The following is a 20,774-nucleotide window of genomic DNA, read 5'->3' on the forward strand; positions in this document are numbered from 1 at the left end:
AAAAAGTGCCTCCTCTCTGCTTCCCGGAGTCAGCACTGTTGCCTCCCTGGCCCACTTCTGATGCTGAGGCAGCACGCCAGTGGACTTGGGCAAATTACACACAAGCTACTTAAAATAGTCTTAAAGGAGAATTTAAAATGGTTTTTCCTTTTCTTTGCTAAAGTAGTTTGTGACCTTAGAAAACCCTGTTTCTTTATACGACAGAGCAGAAGTGATCATTCGGTGATAGTAGAGTCAGCTGCTTTCCATTTGTTAGTGCCAATTCTCACAATAACCTTGTAGAATATTTATTATAGTCACAGCACGCAGTTATTGAGGGCCCACTGTGTGCTGGGTGGCGCAGAGGCAACTTCCTCTGATGCAGTTTTCAGAAGATGAAGGCTCGTGAAGGCTCCAGGGCTGCTGTCCAGTGTAAGTCCTGCCTGGGGTCCCCTCCCAGGCGGTGGGATGGCCTCCCACGCTCGCTCCTGCAGCCCCCCCCCCGCCCCCGCTTGCTAGGGCGACCCAGATGCGTAACTCCGAGCACATGTCTTAACCGTGTCGTCAGTTTCCCGTTAGAGAAGTTCACAGACTTGCTGCGAAGTGAGTGAAGCTTAAGCTTCAGGAGCCCTCACTTTGGAGGCCTGGGAAGGGACCTTCACAACATGTTCTGGGCTCGGACTTTTGGTAGAGTCTGCACAACTCAGATCTTTTACCTGCAGTTGATGAACTCCACCACGTGCTTCTGCAATGGGACATATTTGTGTGCAGTCACTTGCCTGTGCAGTGAGGCTACTGTTAATACTGAGGTTACTGCACCCCAGTGTGGAAATGGCTCCTTGTCCGTTTTTCTCTGCCCACTGAGTCAGGGTGCCCAGTATGGGACAGGAAGGCATAGGAACAGAGTTGTCACCATCATCAGAAGGTCCTCCTGGACAGCAGAAGAGAAACAAGTCTTGACATATCCCGCACCAGAAGCTCGTCTGCGGCAAATGCTTCACCCTCATGTTGTGTGAAGTTATAGGCTGGGGACTCAGTTTTCACGACAGCAGAAAAGCCAGGGAAATGCTGCACAGGTATGTCAGACTGTTCATGAAACTCGTTTTCTCGGACACACTTCATTGCCTGTCCCTCACTGTCGTCCTCTCTCTCTCTGGAATGTTGTCCCCTCTGCACTCCATGTGACTGACACTGCCTCTGTCTCCTGTTCTAGCTCAGGTCACCTCCTCAGAAAGGCATTTTCTGACCGTGCCATCTAAAGTAGAATCCCCCACTTCATCATTTTCTGTTTATTTCCTCAAGAATTTCTTATCAAATTCTGAAATTACCTCGTGTATTTTCTGCCTTCCTCGCTTGGCAGTAAGTTCCATGAAATCAGAGACATTTTCTTATCCACTGCATTGTCAGAGAACTTGTACAGTTGATTCTGAAATATTTGCTGAGTGAATAGCTATGAAGTGACAGAGTTCATGTTTATCTGACCTCAGAGACCAAAGGCTGAGCAGTTCCCAATGTTCCAAGAACCCTCTGTATTTGCCACGGAGCGTGGGGGAGATCAGGTGCACATGTGAAGCACACAGCCTTTCTCCTTGGCCTCACCAGCGACTGAGAAGACCAACGGCAACCACGAATCCACACACCCTTTGTCATGCCGGGCACTTCCAATATTCTTTTGTTCTGAGAAAATTGAAAACATCAAAAATTCATCAGGCATGTTAGAGAAGATTAAGCAAAGATTGCATCTCAGGTGGGACAGCTGTGGAGCTGGAAATTACCAAATGATTTCCAATATTGAGACACTGGGATCAGGCAGCTTAGAATCCGATGAAAGATAATCAATTCCTTGGAAGAATCAATGCCACCCATTACTTTAACCTTCGGAGGGAGCTTTCAGTATTGCTGAAAGGTTGCCCATCTGGTCTGTCTTCCTATCTATATAGAAAACTTGATGTGAATTAGTTCCCACAGGAACTGATGGAAAAGGGACCCCTGGCTAAACAAATGAACAGAGCAGGTAATTAGAACAGATCCCCAAACTTACTAGGGAGGCAGCTCCATCTCGGTTGCACTGGAACTTCGCTTCCCTAAACGAAGTAGTTTATATTGTAGTTTACAAATTACAGATGGAAGTGGCATGCATTTAATTGTGAATTTTCTTGTGTGCTTCTGAGAATCGGGATTTTATAATATTTCCTGATAAAAGTGGGAATAATCTGGGAACAATTAAACCGATAACCAATTAAACTCTACGATGGCGGTTCTCTTAGCCACAAATTTCTGGAGTGTCTTGATCTATACCTGCAATATAATTTGCTTTTTACACTTATTTTATGGTATAAATTCTACCTTTTTCTTAGAATCAAACATTTGCAATTGTGTCTTGGAGACGACAAAATAAGGACAGAACTTTCTTTTTACAATTTATGATAGTGTGTCACCTATGAAGATCACTTAATGCAATAACTATTTGTATATTTCTACTACGCTGTGTTCGGTGAGTATACAAATGTTGAGCAACTACATATTAAGTAATTGAAGTCTGCTGATGGGGTTTATCTACAGAAATTCATGTTTGCCTTTGTTTTACTTCAGACATCACTTGTTTTTAGCAGCTGTGAGATGTTATTGACATAAAAATTGTGTGTTTAAAATGTGTGGCTGGATATTTGTAAAGTTCTGAAAGGATCCCCACCATGAAGCTGATTGGCAGATCCACGCCACGTACACAGGTGCCATTTTGTGTGTGTGCGTTTTGAGATTTGAGATCCTTTTTGCAAATTAGAAGTGTACAATACAGTTATATTTGTCTGTAAAAATTATTTTATGATTTGTCACTCTCAGATGTAAATATTTTCAACACTGAAGGAGCATGGGATACTGTACTGAACTTTCTTAAGTGGGAAAACAAAATATTCATTTGTAACAGGAGCTGGTATTTGTCCAGGGTATATTATAATATTACTCTGTGGTGAATTGCTGTTTCCCATTTACTTGTATTTTCCCATTAGTAATTAGGTCTCTGACATTGTGGTATGTATGCTGTTGTTAAATTCTACTGAGACAGCTCAGTTTTATAAATGGTGGATATTTTTGTGAGATGACTTTATACACCACTATTTAGTTATTACAATCTAATAAAACACAGCCAATTAATTTTTTCCCTAAAGCTCTCTACTTTAAAATACGTCTGCACTTTTATGTTTCATGGCAGCTATAGGAATAGTCCCTGAAAGAGACCTTATACTTTTTTATCATTCCTTTTGAAGGGTTGCATTTTAATATTTTATCAATACTTGCTTTTTTCCTTCTTTAATCTGTGAAAATGCATTTAGTTTTGGCAGTAAAATCGACAACATGCATTTTTATCTTTAACTGACATTTCAGTTTGATTTCATCTTAAAGGCTCACAGCAGAATTTATCACCAAGCCGTAATGGAAATGCTGAATGGGAGATTTGGAGACTCTGCCCAGCTCCAAATTTAGCTCAGCTGACCCCGTTATAAGAAATAAGAGTGAACAACTCCTCTGATATGAAAGACAACTCATTAGGTCACGCCACTTGCAGAGGACAATGTTTATTTTTGATTTCTGCTATTTATTTAGCCTTTGTAATGGCAAAAGCACATCAGAGAGTAACTGCCACACAAATGGTAACGACCGCCACCTACAGAACATCTGGGTCCTGCGGGTTTGAAGGCAGCACTTTGCAGACTATGGATGGGCCTACAGAGAGAGGTTAAGTTTGGTTTTTAAAGGCAGGACACTTGAGCTTGTATTTCTGCTCACTGCTTTCTAGCTCACTAGCTTGGAGGTCTTGGGCCAGCTATTTAACATTCATTTATTCATCCACCAATCTATCTGAGCATCGACTGCGTGCTCAGTATACGGGGCACACGCCCGGGAAGAACAGGCGCAGCTGCTGGAGCTCATTTCTGTAGGGAGAATTAGACACACTGAAGGGTAGTTAATGACAAATTGTGACAAGCATGGTGAGGGGAGGGGACGGAGCAGTGGCAGAGTAACAGGCAGAGGGTGTGGAGGACCCAACGTAGTGCTGCGATAGGAGTAAAATTGTCCTGTGAGTGTGGAGAAAGCCATGGCTAGTGGGCAAGTGGCATTTGAAATGGGGCTGAAGGAAGGTTTGTATAGTCAGGGGAGGGGAGAAGGAGCAGGATGTGCAAAGACAAGAGCATGTAACCAAAACAATCTTCAGAGGAGAGTGTGGTGCTGATGCACCACAAAGATTGTCTGACAGTCCTTGGTCACATCCGAGAGTTGGTGGGTAGACGCTGCCTTAAGGGACTTCTGTAGCTCGTGGCCCCAGTGACAGCAGCAGTTGTCAGTGTCCTGTGCCCAGCCAGCATCTCCTGGCAGCGAGAAAGCGTCCAGTGAGCTGCAACCACCGCATGCAGTGACGGAGAGTAATCGGTGTATCCTCGGAAGAGCCATGTAAGATGCACCCATTACATTCTATAATTATTAGCTTGGATCTTAATGCGCCCGACAAATTATACACTTTGACTTTCACTTGAAAGCAGTAGCAACTAGTGTTTCTTGCAGGTTATGTAAATACTAATTGTGGTGCTTGGGGTTATTACTTTTTTTACGCTTCACCAATTCGCGTGTCGTCCTTGCACGGCGGCCACGCTCATCTCTGTATTGTTCCCATTTTAGTGCATGGGCTGCGTAAGTGAGCCCTCATGGTTATTAACACAGCACTCTGGGGATGGCGAGGAGTCCAGTTCTGCTTGCTGTGGCGGAACTGAAAACCATTTAATTCTAGTTTTCCCACTGACAGGTACTATGACCTTCAGAGGTTGTTTAGCCACTTGGTTCCAGGCCTCCTAGCTGTAGAAGCGCAATTGCTGTCAGGAGGAGTTGCGTAAGTGTCTGTATGCCCCATAAATTATTTATAGATAAATAGAAACTTGCAATGAAGGGACAGTAAGTACTATTTTTTTTCCTGTGCCGAGGTGTCCTGAGTGGCAAACATAGTCACCACATTGCGTCCTTTTTCTGTGGTTTCTTTCTTTAAATCCAGTTACGCAGACTAATTTCAATGGATTTTGTTTCGATTTTCCTGGTTGTACTTGGACCTAGGAGAAAAAAATCAAGCCGTATTTACTGTTAGGATTCTCTGCAACCGGGTTTAGGTTTCACAAAGTGGAACTTGGAGTGAAATGTCTGTTCACAAGGAGTCTCAGAGGTGTCACCTCCATAAAGCTCTCTGTGAAGAACCAGCGACACGCTCTGCCAGTGAGGCTTAAAGGCAATTTGCCTGAATCTTTACAGCCAAATGAAGCTTCCTAATCAATTATGGACAGAAGGGATGAAATGGAGGGTGTAGCAGGGTATGCGACGGGCCTGGCGCTGTCAGCATCTATCGCCCCGCCCAATCCCCGCCCATCCGCGTTGGCCCCGCCCCACCCCGCTGGCAGTGGGGTCAGAAGTGTCTGGGGCAGATGGAATCACTGGTATTTACAGATATTAATTGGTGGCGGTGTGAAGGGGACTGTTTCTCCAAATGAGGGTCAGTCCTCTCAGTTACCTGCTTCGTATAAAGATGGAGAAACTGGCCCAGACGGAGGGCTGACCTGAGACCAGGCCTCCTGCAGGGTCGCTTGGCCCCCAGAGCCCCAGGAGGCCACAGGATGCTGGGAGAGATCATTGGCAGTGGGTGATCTGGGGGCACATCACCGTTTTCTGTGTGTCTGTCCAGTCTCTGTACAGGTTATTTTTAAAAAGATTTTATTTATTTATTGGTGCAGGTATTTATCCTAGGTGTGCTGGGGCCCGCCCAAGGTTTCTGGAAGGTATGTGGGACCTACCTGTGACACTGGCCTCCGAACCTCCTAACTCCAGGGCTGCTCTTGCCAATTGCAGGGCAGGAGCTGGAAACACAGGGGATAGGTCCAAAGGCAGGGACAGAGCCAGAGTCCAACTGTGTAGGACTGGGACGGACTCCGAGTAAACAGGGTGGGGCCAGAGCAGGGAGGACAGAGCTAGTTGCAAATGGGGCAGAGGTGAGGAAGCATATCTATTTTTAAAAAGTATATTGATTATTGATTATGCTATTACAGGTATTCCCTTACAGCTGTCCCATTTTGGCTTCTGCATTTCCTATACTATTCTTTTAAAAAATATATATCTTATTTATTTTTAGAGAGAGGGGAAGGGAGGGAGAAAGAGGAGAGACCAATGTGTCTTTGCCTCTCCTGTGCCCCCTACTGAGGACTGGGCCTGCAACCCGGGCATGTGCCTTGACTGGGAATCGAGCCTGCAACCCTTTGCTTTGCTGTCTGGTGCTCAACCCACTGAGCCACACCAGCCAGAGTTCCTATACTATTTTTAACTACCCCCTGTCTATTTTTGTATCTACAAATGTGTGTGAAGGAGCGTATCTAGAAGCAGACAGCGCGGAATGGGGCGGGGCCAACGCGGATGGGCGGGGCTTGGGCGGGGCGAACGCGGCAGCTCCTGGCCGCCTGGCTCCGCTTGGCTCCTCACGCTCCAGGTACCAGACGCTGCGGGGCTGCCCGGCTGGATCCTCTGGCGGCTCCATCCTGAGTCCGCTTTCCCGCGCGGGCCCGCCGTGAGGCAGCTCCCGGAGTGATGGCAGCGCGGGGGTCCCGGCCCGCGGTCCTGCGCCTCCTGCTCCTTGTCCCGCTGGTCGCGGGGCGCCGGGGTCCGGGCAGCGCGCCCGAAGGTGAGCCTGGGCGGCGGGGCACGGGGCTGTGGGCACCGGAGAGCCGGGAGGACGGGCGGTGGCGCTTTTTCCCTGGGGGCCTGGCTTGAGGGGGGTCCGTTGAAATGCCCAGATGGCCACGGTAATGAAGGGAAAGGCTGCTTCGTGTGTCCCCTGACAGGCCTCACGGGGCTGTGAGGGGACAACTTTGTCAGTCAGTCAGAGACGTGCTCGGTGGCACTTGGAAACCCGCCCTTTTGCCAAGAAGCGAGTGTGGAAGTCGCGGGGTGCGCGGTCCAGAGTCGTGTCCTTACCCGGGTGGCGTGTTTCCCACAGGGACAGAGGAGGCTGAGGACTCCGTCAGCTGTCAGCTTAGTGGGTGTGGGGCCCCTGAGGTGGGAACTCAACGGGGACACAAGAGGCAAAACTGACAGCAACAGTATTTCTGTTTTTTCGCTGCGTTTAGGGAGAGAGGGAGGGAGGGAGGGAGGATCAGTTGCCTCTCATACACACTCAGATCTGCCCTGACCAGGAGTCGAACCCTCGACCTTCTGGCTACAAGCTGATGCTCCAACCAACTGAGCCACACTGGCCACAGCAGTAACTGTTTTTGTAAGGGAAGTTCTTAAAAAGAGGAAACATTTGGGTATAAGAACTCTTTCCTTGTTTCTCTCTCACATTGATTTTTTTTTAAGAACTCTTTCTTGTCTTTCCTCCCTTAAAGTTTTTAAACCTTAGGAGGTTGGTTTCTGATTCCAGAAAGCAAGAATCTTGAGTAGAATTATGTATTGCGGATTGCATTGCTTTGTGTAGACTGAACAGGAGTAATGTGGAAGGAGTAGAATTATGTATTGCGGATTGCATTGCTTTGTGTAGACTGAACAGGAGTAATGTGGAAGGCATTTTGAGCAAATAAAGAAAGTCCTGTGCAGAGAGAGAGAGTCATAGTTTAACAGAGAAAAAGGGGTGTGATTCCGTAGCTAGACAAAATTAGGCTCACATTATGGCTCCCAATGTGACTTGGACACGTGTCCTTCTTTTTATTTTATTTTATTTTTTTAAGATTTTATTTATTTATACTTAGAGGGGAAAGGAAGGAAAGAAGGAGAGAAACACCAATGCATGGCTGCCTCTTGTGTGTCCCCCGATGGGAACTGGCCTACAACCCAGGCATGTGCCCTGACTGGAAATCGAACCACGATTGTGTGGTTCGCAGGCCCGCGCTCAATCCACTGAGCTACACCAGCCAGGGCGCGTCCTTTTTTTAAAAAAAGTGGGGACAATACAGCCTACCTCTGAGTTGCTTTCAGGATTCAATAATATGTCCAAATTTCCAGGTACTGTGCCGGACATTTCAGCAAAGGGTAGTTCCCTACTCCTTTTGGTGAAAGGGGATCTTTTTCCATCTCTTTTAATATAAAGATGACAGAGTGTTAAAGAGTGAAAATAGCTCTGTTCATGTGTGTGTCCAGTGTTATAGTGAGAAGTGATCACCTCCTCCTTTCTGCCCCCACCCTACTTAGTGACCCCCTCTTGTACTAACCCTCACATCACATTACAGTCGTGTGGCCTTTCCCCTTGCTCCAACGTGAGCTCCTTCAGAACATTTGGTTATCCTGCTTGTCTTTTTACCTGGAAGGTATCACCTACTGTAGGAGCCTCTCAGTGTTTGTGGATGAATGAATGGGTAGTAGTGTCCTCAACTGTGAAATGAGGGATCAGCAAAGGCTCCCTGCTCTTAGTCAGCGACCAGGTAAAGAACAAAGTGATGTCAAATAGATGGTGCATTGCACAGCGCTGCTGAATGCCGTAGGCTTTCATGTGACATTCCCTTTGAATAGCGGGTGGCTGTGGTCCGAGACCTGTCATTATGTTTTCCTGGGCATGTTGCTTGACCTTGCCGCTCCTTTATGTCTCCCCTTTAAAATGAGAGGGTACTGGGAGACGGTTCTTGGGTCTTTCAACCATAATTGCTTTTACATTTACATTTTCTTCATACTCAACTTGGAGTCTTAATAATAGCTCTTTCTTCCGGTCTTTTTTGTGAACCAATCTTCAGGTAAAGGGAACGTCTAATCTGCCAGCAGCTGTTTGGCTGTGAAAGGTGGCTCAGGAGGTACTTTTGCCTGTAATAAAGAATAGATAATTAGCTGTTACATGAAGATAATACAGGTTATTTATTTATTTATTTGTTTATTTTTAAATTTTTAAAAATCTATCTTAGAGGGAAAGGGAAGGAGAGAGAGGGAGAGAGAGAGAAATATCAATGTATGGTTGCCTCTCGTTCATCCCCTGCCGGGAACCGGGAACTGGCCTGCAACCCGGGTATGTGCCCTGACTGGGAATTGAACCGTGATCGTGTGGTTTGCAGGCCCGTGCTCAATCCACTGAGCTACACCAGCCAGGGCTACAGGTTATTTATTTATTCAATTAGCAATAATGGTGCCTCGGATAAACCTATTTGCTACGATACTGCCGCTGCTATAATAATGCAGGTCTTTTAAACAGATCTGGCTGTGACTGGGGGAGTGACTTATGAAAATTAGGGAGTTGAGAGTCAGTTCTACTTAGCTTTGTAGTTCTATGAAACTTTATATGATTAAAACTTTATTTTTATTTATCAAATACTTTCTTATTTATTTTTGAAGATTTTATTATTTTTAGAGAGAGGGGAAGGGAGGAAGAAAGAGAGAGAGAGAAACATCAATGTGTGGTTGCCTCTCACACAGCCCCATTGGGGGACCTGGCCCACAACCCAGGCACATACCCTCCCTCACCGGGACTCTAACAGGTGCCTTTTTGGTTTGTAGGCCTGTGCTCAATCCACTGACCCATACCAGCCAAGGCTAGAAGAAATTTTTTTTAATGATTCTCTTCTGCTTTGTGACTAAATTTTAAAAAAATTTATTGATATTGAGAGAGAGAGAGAAAGAAACATTGATATGCTATTTCACTTGTTCACACATTCATTGGCTGATTCCTGTGTGTGTCCTGACCAGGGACCGAACCCACAATCTTGGCGTATTGGGAAAATGCTGTACCAACTGAGTTCCTCGGGCAGAACTGAACTTTTGATTTATTCTTATTTCTTTTTCTCTACGTCAGGGTTTCTTAACTTCTGGGGCTGGATAGCTCTTTGTAACAGGAGACTTTCCTGGGCTTTGTAGGCTGTGTGGCAGCATCTGGCCTCCATATACAAGGTGCCAGTGGCACCCACCAAAAAATGTGTCCAGCTATTGTCTAGTGTGCCTTAGGGAACAAAATTGTTTCCCTCTTAGTGCCCGCCATCTTTGCTTGAGAATCACTTCTCCAAGTCTTGTGGACCATGGCTTCTCAAACTGTCAGCGCACCAGTGTCCCCTGGGGCTCTGGTGACAGAGCAGGTGCCAGGTAGGCTGGACGTGGGGCCTGAGACTCCGCCTACCAAAGCACCGATTAAAGCGCTTGTTGCGGGTTGGAGCAGCACAATTTGAGAGCGCAGTTGTAGAGAAGTTTCCTACTCACATCAACTGGGTGGATCCTCAAGAGGATCTGATGACAATTGTGGAAACAGAATTTATAATAAAGCTCAAACATCGTAAGACCCATAAAGCTAATAAACAGCATTTCACCATCCTGACAAATAGCACCTATCATCACGTTTCCGAGTTTCCATCCAGTCCTCAGCATTCACTCACTGGATGGTGCTAAGGGGGACTTCGCAAGTCTCGTCAAGGTCACATAGGTCATAGGAACTGAGGAAATTTCATGTACATTCAGGTGTTTCAGTTCATAATACTATAAACCTACAAACTCGTGATACATATTTATTGCCTATGGAGAGGTTTATGGTATCAAATTATGATAGCGAACTCAGCATCTGCTTAATCTGATGACGCTCAACTTTTTAAAAAAAGTCTGTAAATTGTCGCCTCTCCTTGAGAAATATTGACTGGACCTAAATTTAACACTGCCTGGGGTCACTTTCTCACTGCAAGTGTTCTGAGTCAGGGCAAGCTTAAAGTAGATTTCCTAAAGCATATTCACCACAGAGAAACTTTATAATTCTGTGATAAAAATCAATAGAAAAATAATGAAAATTCTGGAATGGAAAAAAAACCCTTGTGCATTTCATCTATAATTCTTAAAATAATGATTGGTAAGCATAGTTATTTGTCACATTGAAAATGTTGGATGTAGTGCACATTTCTGCTCAGTTACAAAACAGTTGATTATGTTCACTGCTGTATCTTGCTGTTGCTTAAAATAGCCCTCCAAGGGCTGCTACAAAAGGACTTTTTAAAAAGGGAATACAAGTCATTTTTTATTAACTTAAAAAAAGGTACAAAGAGACTTGGAAGGGAGAATTAACTGCTCCAGGAATGCCTTATTTATGCGCTGGGGCTATGTAACCTATGCCACCCTTACAAAACTTTTTAGGTATTTCACTTTATTCTTATTACAGATGGTGAAGAAGAAAGGGAGGTTGTTGGCAGTAACTAGCAAGAGGTAAAATAGGTGTATCCTTCACTCAGCAGTTCCATTTCGAAGAGTCAGAGCCATACAGTCTCGTATAGTGGGAAATAGGTGTACAAGGTGTTAACCACCACGTTTTTCCATTGAGGAATTGTTAAAACAACCCCAAACTGAGGGCTATATAAATGCCTATCAGTGGTGAAACCTTAGGTAAATTAGGAAAAACCCATAACCCAGACCGCTTTGCAACTTAGGAAAGACTGGAGATGGATAGACGTACACTGATGTAGAGTACTGAAGGAAAACAGCAAGCCCTAGAAATTGAAAAGAAAACCTTTGTTCTCTCTCTGTGCGTGTATTTGAAAGTGTGTACACATCACACTCAACAGCAGTTGCTCTCGGAGGAAGGGGCCTGGAGGCCAGGAGGGAGAAGTGCTCTTCTTCCCGTGTTTCTGGTCGGGATCCTGACAGTGCCGCATAGTACTTTCGTGATTAGAATGGGAGTCGAGCAGTTCTCAGCCAGGGGCAGATTTGTCCCCTCCCCTGCCCTCGTGACATTTGGCAATGTCTGGAGATGTATTTTGGTTGTCGCATTTCAGGGGGACTGTATGTGGTGGATAGAAGCCAGGGTTGCTGCCGGATACCCTGGGATGCACAGGGCAGCTGCTCCGCAACAGCCGTCCCACTTTTTTCAACACTTCGTGATAAGAAAATACGATTTTTCATAGGGGAATGCTAATAGGGGGACACCGTCTTGTCTTATCTTCCTAGAATTTGTTCTAAAAATCCTGAGCTATCTATATAGTTACATACTGAATTTAGCGGAGAAGAGATTAAAAGAACACTGTAAACTACCTAGATACTACCCTACCTAGTAAGATAATTTATTTCATTTTATCTGCATTATAGGCAGCAAAGCAGAAGTTGTAATTTTTGTTAATGTTCTAGAATGAGAAAATTCAAACATACACAAAATGTTCGAGTATAATGAAGAGTTCTTGCCATACACTTTTCAGAATTATCAACATTTTGCCACCAGATATCCTTATTTATGTAGATTAGAAAATTGTGGCGTGTGCAGGTTAACAGCTAGTTAGCGGTGCTAAGCATTCAAATTAAGGTTTTTACCTGTGCAGTCCTTCGTCCTTTCTTAATCACCATACTGAAATATTTGGGAGGTAAAATCAGTGTTTTCTGTTGGACTGGAGACATAGTTAGTGGGCAAGGTGACTCCTAGGCTTCTAAGCTGTGGAAATGGGCAGAGGGTGGAGCCACTCACTGAGGTGGGGAATAGTGTCAGCGACCATTTTGGGGAAGATCATGAATTTGGGTTTGTCTGTGTCGAAGATATTCACAAGGCAATCATCATTAGGTAGAATGTTGGGACTAATTTATCATTTTATGTATTTATGCCCGTCTACTTTCTCTTTTTAAATAAATATTTTATTTATTTCATTTTAGAGAGAGGGGAAGGGAGAGAGAAAGAGAAACATCGATGTGAGAGAGAAACCTAGGTCAGTTACCTCTCATGTGCCTCCAGCTGCGGACCTCTGGATTTGTGGGACTGCGCCAGACCCACGGAGCCACACTGGCCAGGGCTCTGCTTTCTGTTAAACAAGATTCAAGGTGGCAATTCCAGCTAGCATGTCCCCGCCTAAGGCAAAAGGCCCTTAGTGCTATTAAAAAACATTTTGATATTTTTATCTTTTAAATAACCTTAAACTCTTGGTATTTCAAAGGCCATACAATTTTTAAATAGGATTAGAAGAGGAGAAACTATAAAATGAAAAACTTTTCAACATTACTCAGAATGACTCTCCAGTGTATAATATTCTAAATTCAATTGAAATGTTTCCAATCTGTGCATTTCAGCATAAGGAGACTTTACTGGAAGGCATGGGGCAAACTCCATGGTATTTGTAGATTAAATCTAGTATCTTAAATTACGCAGGGAAGCAAGATTTACACTTGAGGAATAAGGCGCATTATTGATGAAGAAGCCGGCAGTGAGGGAAAGCTCTCTTTCCTTGCAGCCGAAGAGAGCGGGGGCTCTTTAGCTCCCTGCAAACACCACGGTCCATGATAAGGAGATTTGGTGAAAGTGTGACTCTTGCGTGGGACCATTTCTCTTAGGTTGGATGACAGCCATCAGTAGCTACTACAAATCCCTATGTGTGCTTATAAATAAGTCAGCGACTCTCTGTTTTAACCAAATGCTTTTCTTTGTAAAATCACGAGTCTTGAGTAAATGTCATGCTTGAATTTTACACATTTTACATTTCCTTAACAGCGTCCGTATGACACCGAAAACTGTCATTTCCTCAGAGATGCTTATTTAAACTCAGCAGAAGTATAAACATAGCTGTAACCACAGATATAACCAGTCTTTGGCTACGGCATCGAAAACTTTGAGAATTTTGTCTTCAAAAATTGTGGGCTGTAAGGTCATTTTATAAAAATGTACAACAAACAGAGGTAGGGCAAATCTGAAAAATGTAGTCAGTATACATTTATATATTGAAATCATGTAAATTAAAGCATGTTTATTTTACATTTAAAGTTGATGAATGAACTTTACCGTCATATATCTGTTTTCTGGGTTTGAAATTTTATGTCAAGCAACCCCCTAACCCTGGTAATTTAAAGGCTTTTGTTACTTAGATTTTACATAACTCTGTATATATATGTGTGTGTATGTGTATATAGATGGAAACTCTGAGCACCTCTTATGGAACTCTGTGTGTTTCCATGGGAATAATCTGATTTAACTGGGAAATGTATCTGAACCAGAGTGTTCCTTATTGATCACAAACAATTGTATTAGTGGTTCATTTTAAAAGTATTATAATAATAGCCTAAATAATAGTTTGGTTCACTAATGATGATGATTTTTTTAAGTTGAAGCATTTGGAGGAAAGGAGGCAGTACACTAATTTTTAAAAATTTGTTATACAGGATTAGCTGAACCATTCTTTGTTGCGAAACACGAAGATAGGTTGTTTAAGGATTTATTCCAAGACTACGAAAGATGGGTTCGTCCTGTGGAACAGCTGAATGACAAAATAAGAATAAAGTTTGGCCTTGCGATATCTCAGCTGGTGGACGTGGTAGGTGTGCATGTCATTATGTGTTCAATTTCACACTCCCTGTAGGTCGCTCTGGGGAACCTCGGTGTACAAGGATGGCCATGCGGTCTTCCCAGGCCTTCTTCCTTCAGGGTCATTCACTTGCTGTTGGGACAGGACAGGGGATTGGTACCCTGCAGTCTGCTAAGCTATTTATACTTGCATCCTCCCCACCGAGTGGAGCCACCCCAGGTGCTCTAGAAACAGTAGGGTGATCGAGCTTCACGATGCTGCCCCGAGGCTGTGGCCTCCGTACGATTCCTGCATAGCAGCTTCACAGAGATTCAGATCTGCGCCTCCGCAGAGGCAAATAAAGACGTTGCAGTCGCTCAGGAATGCACTGANGGGTCATTCACTTGCTGTTGGGACAGGACAGGGGATTGGTACCCTGCAGTCTGCTAAGCTATTTATACTTGCATCCTCCCCACCGAGTGGAGCCACCCCAGGTGCTCTAGAAACAGTAGGGTGATCGAGCTTCAAGATGCTGCCCCGAGGCTGTGGCCTCCATACGATTCCTGCGTAGCAGCTTCACAGAGATTCAGATCTGCGCCTCCGCAGAGGCAAATAAAGACGTTGCAGTCGCTCAGGAATGCACTGAAAGACTTATGTCGCCGAGATGCACACTTTCCTCCCTTTTAGCTCCTCTGAAATCAAGGCGCGTCTTACAATCAGTGGCAGCTCACGAGTCATTGTCAGCCGGGCTCTCTCTTAGCGCCAGGCCCATGAAGTAACACTGCTGATTTATTAGAGAGCATTGTGTCTTAGATTTGAGGGAATGTAGCGGAGGAGATGATGAAAGTTAGATCTAAAGAAGGCCGTGGTATATTTTAGGGCAGTTTGTCTGAGGTACAGAGTATGCTGAAAGGAATACTGTGAAATTAGCCTAGAAAAAAGGCCCGCTTTTCTGGAGAGCTGGACTGATGAACAGGATACAGAAACTGTACGGGCAGGAGTATTTATATAAAATGAAAAATCCATTTTTAAAGAATGATTGTTTGTGTAATTGGAACACTCAGCCTTATTTAGATTTTTGTTTTCTAGGATGAGAAAAATCAGTTAATGACAACAAATGTCTGGCTGAAACAGGTATGTACACAGTTCAAAGGCCACCCAACTGGGGAGGTGCCACTACGATTTCAGGGTCTGCAGCCCAGAGGGACATGCATGAGGATCTGGTCTTGGTGAACCGGCAGGGTGCAGACAGGCGAGGTGCATGGAAATCTTGTCGTTTGCTCAGTTGATATTATTTTAGTGCCAGACTCTAGGGAAACAACAGCGAATAAAACAGACAAAAGTTCTGTCCTTCACACAACTTCATTCTAGAGGGGGAAAAATAAATAAATTGTATAGTACCTCAGAGGTACTTCCCCAAGCTGATCAGCTTGGGGAAGAATAGTCTGGGGTCTGTATTTTTCAGTAGGATGGCCTGGGAAGGGACCACCGAGGAGGTAAGGTTTGAACAAAGGCTTGCGGGAGGAGAAGTCATGGGACTGTCTCGGGGAGGGGTGTCGGGCAGGGGGCACTCCCAAGTGCAAAGGCCCTAAGGCTGGCGTTTGCCTGTGTGTTTACGGAGCAGCAAGGAGGCTTGTGCGGCTAGCGGTGAGGGAGCCCTGGGGAGGAGAGCAGGAGATGAGGCCGGGGGGACGGACACTGGCAGGCTGGCCACTCAAAGCCTTTGGCCTTTACAACGATGGGAACGGGCAGTGATGGATGATTTCCATGTACCTCCTCCCTTTTGTGTAAAGGATGTCTTCTTTTTTTTTTCCTGGACCATCATGCATATGTTCCCTAACTCCTAAGAGGGCACGTGTGCTTTTCTCGGGGTGCAAGTCTCCCCTTGACGTGATCACATCATAGTTACCACATGGATGTTGGACAAGGTGTTTCAATATGTGAAATGTGTGATAAATGTAGCTGCTCTCTGTGTGGTCGAGTTGGGCTGATCATTAACAATACAGCTGGAAAAAAGAATGTTTCCCTTGACCCTGGACCACAGATGCCCACGCTGTCACTCTGGGGCACGGCTGGTAGTTGGAGGAGGGTGCTGGGTGGAGCCATGAGCCGCTCAGCCTGGGCCTCACTATGTCTCATGGGGACCCTGCGTGGAGCCACTGCACAAGGGGACACGAAGGTGCCAGCGCCCATGAGGATGAGGTGGGCCTTCTCTGCGGAGTAGACATGATTTCACGTCTACAATTTCTGCCCTTGGCAAAAATAGTACAGTTTCCAGTACGTTTGATTATGAATGCCGTTGAAACCGAGGCTGTTCTGTTTGTCCCGAAGGAATGGAGGGATGTGAAGCTCAGGTGGGACCCTGAAGACTATGGAGGAATCAGGGTCATACGTGTCCCTTCAGACTCTCTCTGGACCCCAGACATCGTGTTGTTTGATAAGTAAGTTACATTCAAAATGCCTTTTCATGTTTGAAAAGGAAACACTTGTATGTCTACTAGGCACTAGTAATGGTTTCTTCCTTTTGAAAGTCATTTAGCTATAAAGTCCAATGACTTGATCTTACTTCGATTCTTCAGTTTCAGATAGGTTCTGTGGATCCTCTCCTTTCTCGGTATGTGTGCCTTCTTTTCTGATCATAAAAGTGTTCTCTGATTTCTAAAATTTGTAGAGTATCAGGGGAGTCTGGAAAGGTGTAAGGAGGCAGGGGAGAGTGGCAGTCATTGGTCCCGTCATCCAGCCCCGACAGGGACGGCATGTGCACTGAGCTCAGTGCTGTGTGCGACGCAGGGATGTGTCAGGGTTTGTGCAAGTGTGTCAGGACCCTCCCGAGCTGGGCACCATGACATCCATTTGACAGGTGAGGAAACGGACGCCAGGGATGGTCATACCTTGTCCGAGATCACACAGCCCGAGGGTGGCAGGGTGAGGTTCTCACAAAGGAGGTCTGACAGCCCTGTTTACCCTCTTATGTACCAGGCTCTATGTTTGGCAGACTGCCTCCCAGCACTTTTCATATGTTCTGTTTTGTGGATAAAGTGAAATCTTTTCAACCACGAAAATGGCGGGGTTCTGTGACTTGAAGGTCTGTTGGTCCCAGCGTAGATGTTTAAGATGTTCTTAAAGCAGGGCCCCTGTACAAGCAGGCACGTCTCCAGTGTAACAATTTAAGGAGTATTCCATGCTGTAATACAGGCTGTCTTTTATATTAGGCTTGTAAGGTACGTGCTTGGGTTGTTGAGTTCCCCCATTGTCATTGTGTGTGTGTTTCAGCGCAGACGGACGTTTTGAAGGGGCCAGCACGAAAACCGTCGTCAGGTATGACGGCACCGTTACCTGGACCCCACCGGCAAACTACAAAAGTTCCTGTACCATAGACGTCACATTTTTCCCATTTGATCTCCAGAACTGTTCCATGAAGTTTGGTTCTTGGACTTATGATGGATCACAGGTGGACATAATTCTAGAAGACCAAGAGGTAGACAAGAGGGATTTTTTTGATAATGGAGAATGGGAGATCGTGAGTGCAACGGGAAGCAAAGGGAACAGAACCGACAGCTGTTGCTGGTACCCGTATGTCACTTACTCGTTTGTGATTAAGCGTCTGCCTCTCTTTTATACCTTGTTCCTCATTATCCCCTGTATTGGGCTCTCATTTTTAACTGTACTTGTCTTCTATCTTCCTTCAAATGAAGGTGAGAAGATTTGCCTCTGCACTTCAGTGCTTGTCTCTCTGACCGTCTTCCTTCTGGTTATTGAAGAGATCATACCCTCCTCTTCAAAAGTAATACCTCTGATTGGGGAGTACCTGGTGTTTACCATGATTTTTGTGACGCTGTCAATTATGGTGACGGTCTTTGCCATCAACATTCATCATCGTTCTCCCTCGACACACGCCGCTATGGCTCCGTGGGTCCGAAAGATATTTCTCCACCAGCTTCCAAAACTGCTCTGCATGAGAAGTCACGTAGATAGGTACTTCACCCAGCAGGAGGAAACAGAGAGGAGTGGTGGACCAAAATCTTCCAGAAACACATTGGAAGCTGCACTCGATTCTATTCGGTATATTACGAGACATGTCATGAAGGAGAACGATGTCCGTGAGGTCTGTGACATGTCGTATTACAAATGCAGGTCATGACCCTTCTAGACTAAGCATAGACTGAGGACCAGAAATGCTGACATACATTCTATAAGAGACCCTGACTACAATCTGTGCCAGTTAAAACATCCACAAAATAGGGCACCTGTGCACATCCAACTTCTCAGTTCCCCCGGGCATCTCAGATGAGCTAAAAGAAAATTTAGGCCTGGCTGGTATGGCTCAGTGGATTGAGTGCAAGCCTGTGAACCAAAAGGTTGCCAGTTCGATTCCTAGTCAGGGAACATGCCTGGTTTCCAGGCCAGGTCCCCAGTAGGGAGCACATGAGAGGCAACCACACATTGATGTTTCCCTCTCTTTCTCCCTCCCTGTCCCCTCTCTAAAAATAAATAAAATATTTTTAAAAGAAAACTTAGTGTTGTGCTGACTGTTCTGGTATTCCAAGGAATGATAATCCTGCCACGTGACTGGTCTCAGCTGGTCTCAGCCTGCCCTTCCTTGGCCACTCACACCTGCTGAGCCAGCTGCCTGCTTAGGCTGCAAAAACAGGGAGGGTGTGAGCTCCCAGGCAGCAGACATTGTCCTCCTGACCTTGGACTAAAATGGCCCTAGGAAATTCGAAACCAAACCAAGCAGGTGAGGGGTGGGAGAGATTAAATTGAGGAGGTATTATTCTGAGTCAACTTTTAATTTGGCATGAAGTTAACATCAGGCTGGGTCTCCCTTAAAAATTAAAATAAGTAAACACTGGGCAAGAATAAGGAACAGGAATAACTGCATGTATTAAGAACAGAAGAGATTTTTTGTTTATGACAAAATAATCAAGTAGTATAATATTCTAATTTTGATTAAAAATGATCAAAAAAGCCACTTGCAAAATATGACACACTGACATGTAAATGACACTGCGGCGTGTCTGGGAGAGCTCGTAGGGGCCCTGTTCTTAACGGTGAGGGTGGGATTTGTCCCTGAGCTCCAAGCTCAGGGTCGCTTCCAGTTTTCAGGCAGCAGTGGGCGTCACAAACTGATTTGGCCTTAATTCAGTGTGTTAGATCTTAAAATAATTACACAATGTTAAATTATGTGTTTAATATGGGCTTTTTTTTTTTTTGCAACAGGTTGTTGAAGATTGGAAGTTCATAGCCCAGGTTCTGGATCGGCTATTTCTGTGGACTTTCCTTCTGGTTTCAGTTGTTGGCTCTCTTGGGCTTTTTGTCCCTGTGATTTATAAATGGGCAAATATAACAATTCCTGTTCAAATTGGAAATGCAATTAAGTGATGCTTCCCTAGGGACTGTGGTAGGAATTCAGTTACCAAAAGGCATATACACCTTATGGTACCTGTAGACTTTTGAAAATGTCAATTGTGTTTCAAATTTCATGCAAGCTCTACCAGAATAACAGTTGCTCATATCAGTTTATCTTAATAGATGGCCCATCTGCATAAGTAAAGTAATAACTAGCTGAATACCATTTGGTCTTCCAAAAACAGCACGGAAATATTATCTGACCTGAACTAGGAAAACTCTAATATTTTTATCCTGGCTAATAATACTTTTTAATTTGTAATATTTGTAATCAACAGCGAAGTTCATATTTTAATACACTGGAAAATTCCTGTTGTTTTTGAAGATGGACTTCAAAACTTTTCCTGCATTTGGTAAAGGTATACATTTTAAAATTCCTTCTGTCCTGTATCTACTGGGGAACATTTAGTCTGTAGTACAATGTTATACCCCTACATTAGGTAAGCTGACTACTTAGTATGATAATGATCGAATATGATGCTGATTTTCTATAACCAAAATTAAAAAAAATAAAAAATGGCAATTGGGAAGTCCTTTAAGTCTTACTTTATTCTTTAGATACTTGAACTGAATAATTATTATGTAATTTTCACAGCTCACTTTTCATTGTGAAATCATACAATAGACCACTCCTATGCAGTGGCATATCTTTAACATTAACTTTAATCCCCTGTCCACATTTTCCACAATTAGTAGAACCATCTTCTATACAAATTGTGGTAACATCTCTTTATCCTTCATCTTAGAAGAGTCCATAGAAATTAAGTGAATTCCATTTTAAAAACATGTTGATGGATACTATTAAATTGTTCTATGAGAAAATGATCTTTCAAATTTAAAAGTCCAGCCATCAAGAATGTTTGTGCTACATTGATGTAAGAGGGTAAGCAGAGAGAGAGTGGACTGGAATGTGCATGTGTGAACACTGACAACTTCACTGTACTAGTCAGTGGGGACAGTAGATGCCATTGAACGAACATGTGTACTGTGTGGTCATTGCATTCAAAATGGCTGAACAAGTAGAGCAATGAATCTGCATCAAATTTTGTGTTGAGCTTGAACCGTTCCTCCGTGGAAACTGTTTGGATGATTCAGAAGGCTTCCAGGGAGGGTGCAATGAATGTAGCACAAATAAAACTGGCACAAATGCTTCAAAGGTGGTCATGAATC

The 20,774-nt window shown here is 44.4% G+C and overlaps 1 protein-coding gene and 1 non-coding gene across 6 annotated transcripts; one reads left to right on the forward strand and one right to left on the reverse strand.

Moving 5' to 3' along the window:
- Positions 1 to 939: 939 nt before the first annotated feature.
- On the forward strand, positions 940 to 20,547 carry CHRNA5 (cholinergic receptor nicotinic alpha 5 subunit). 5 transcript variants are annotated; one of them, XM_037053448.1, is made up of 8 exons: positions 940 to 1,726; positions 2,366 to 2,708; positions 6,494 to 6,685; positions 14,074 to 14,225; positions 15,285 to 15,329; positions 16,527 to 16,636; positions 17,469 to 18,300; positions 19,416 to 20,547. In XM_037053448.1, exons 3-8 carry the CDS (start codon positions 6,592 to 6,594, stop codon positions 19,575 to 19,577), a joined length of 1,395 nt encoding a protein of 464 aa, XP_036909343.1. In that variant the 5' UTR covers positions 940 to 1,726; positions 2,366 to 2,708; positions 6,494 to 6,591; the 3' UTR covers positions 19,578 to 20,547. The 5 variants fall into 5 exon arrangements, with proteins under 5 accessions (XP_036909343.1, XP_036909345.1, XP_036909347.1 ...); XM_037053450.1 differs by having other exon boundaries at positions 948 to 1,726; positions 17,469 to 17,673; XM_037053452.1 differs by having other exon boundaries at positions 948 to 1,726; positions 17,469 to 17,762; positions 19,416 to 19,537.
- LOC118992111 (U6 spliceosomal RNA) lies at positions 4,574 to 4,677 on the reverse strand. Its single transcript, XR_005067556.1, has one exon. It is a non-coding gene; the product is annotated as a U6 spliceosomal RNA (small nuclear RNA).
- Positions 20,548 to 20,774: the final 227 nt, after the last annotated feature.

Source organism: Sturnira hondurensis, unplaced genomic scaffold (assembly GCF_014824575.4).
Source record: "Sturnira hondurensis isolate 20B ecotype Veracruz unplaced genomic scaffold, ASM1482457v3 Scaffold0007865, whole genome shotgun sequence".
NCBI lineage: Eukaryota > Metazoa > Chordata > Mammalia > Chiroptera > Phyllostomidae > Sturnira > Sturnira hondurensis.

Bases quoted from the DNA above. Each gene is read 5' to 3' on its own strand.
- CHRNA5 (XM_037053448.1), top strand. From the start codon at position 6,592: ATGGCAGCGCGGGGGTCCCGGCCCGCGGTCCTGCGCCTCCTGCTCCTT. The intron at 15,330-16,526 runs GTATGTACACAG...TTTGTCCCGAAG, and splicing joins CAAATGTCTGGCTGAAACAG to GAATGGAGGGATGTGAAGCT. The intron at 16,637-17,468 runs GTAAGTTACATT...TGTGTGTTTCAG, and splicing joins GACATCGTGTTGTTTGATAA to CGCAGACGGACGTTTTGAAG.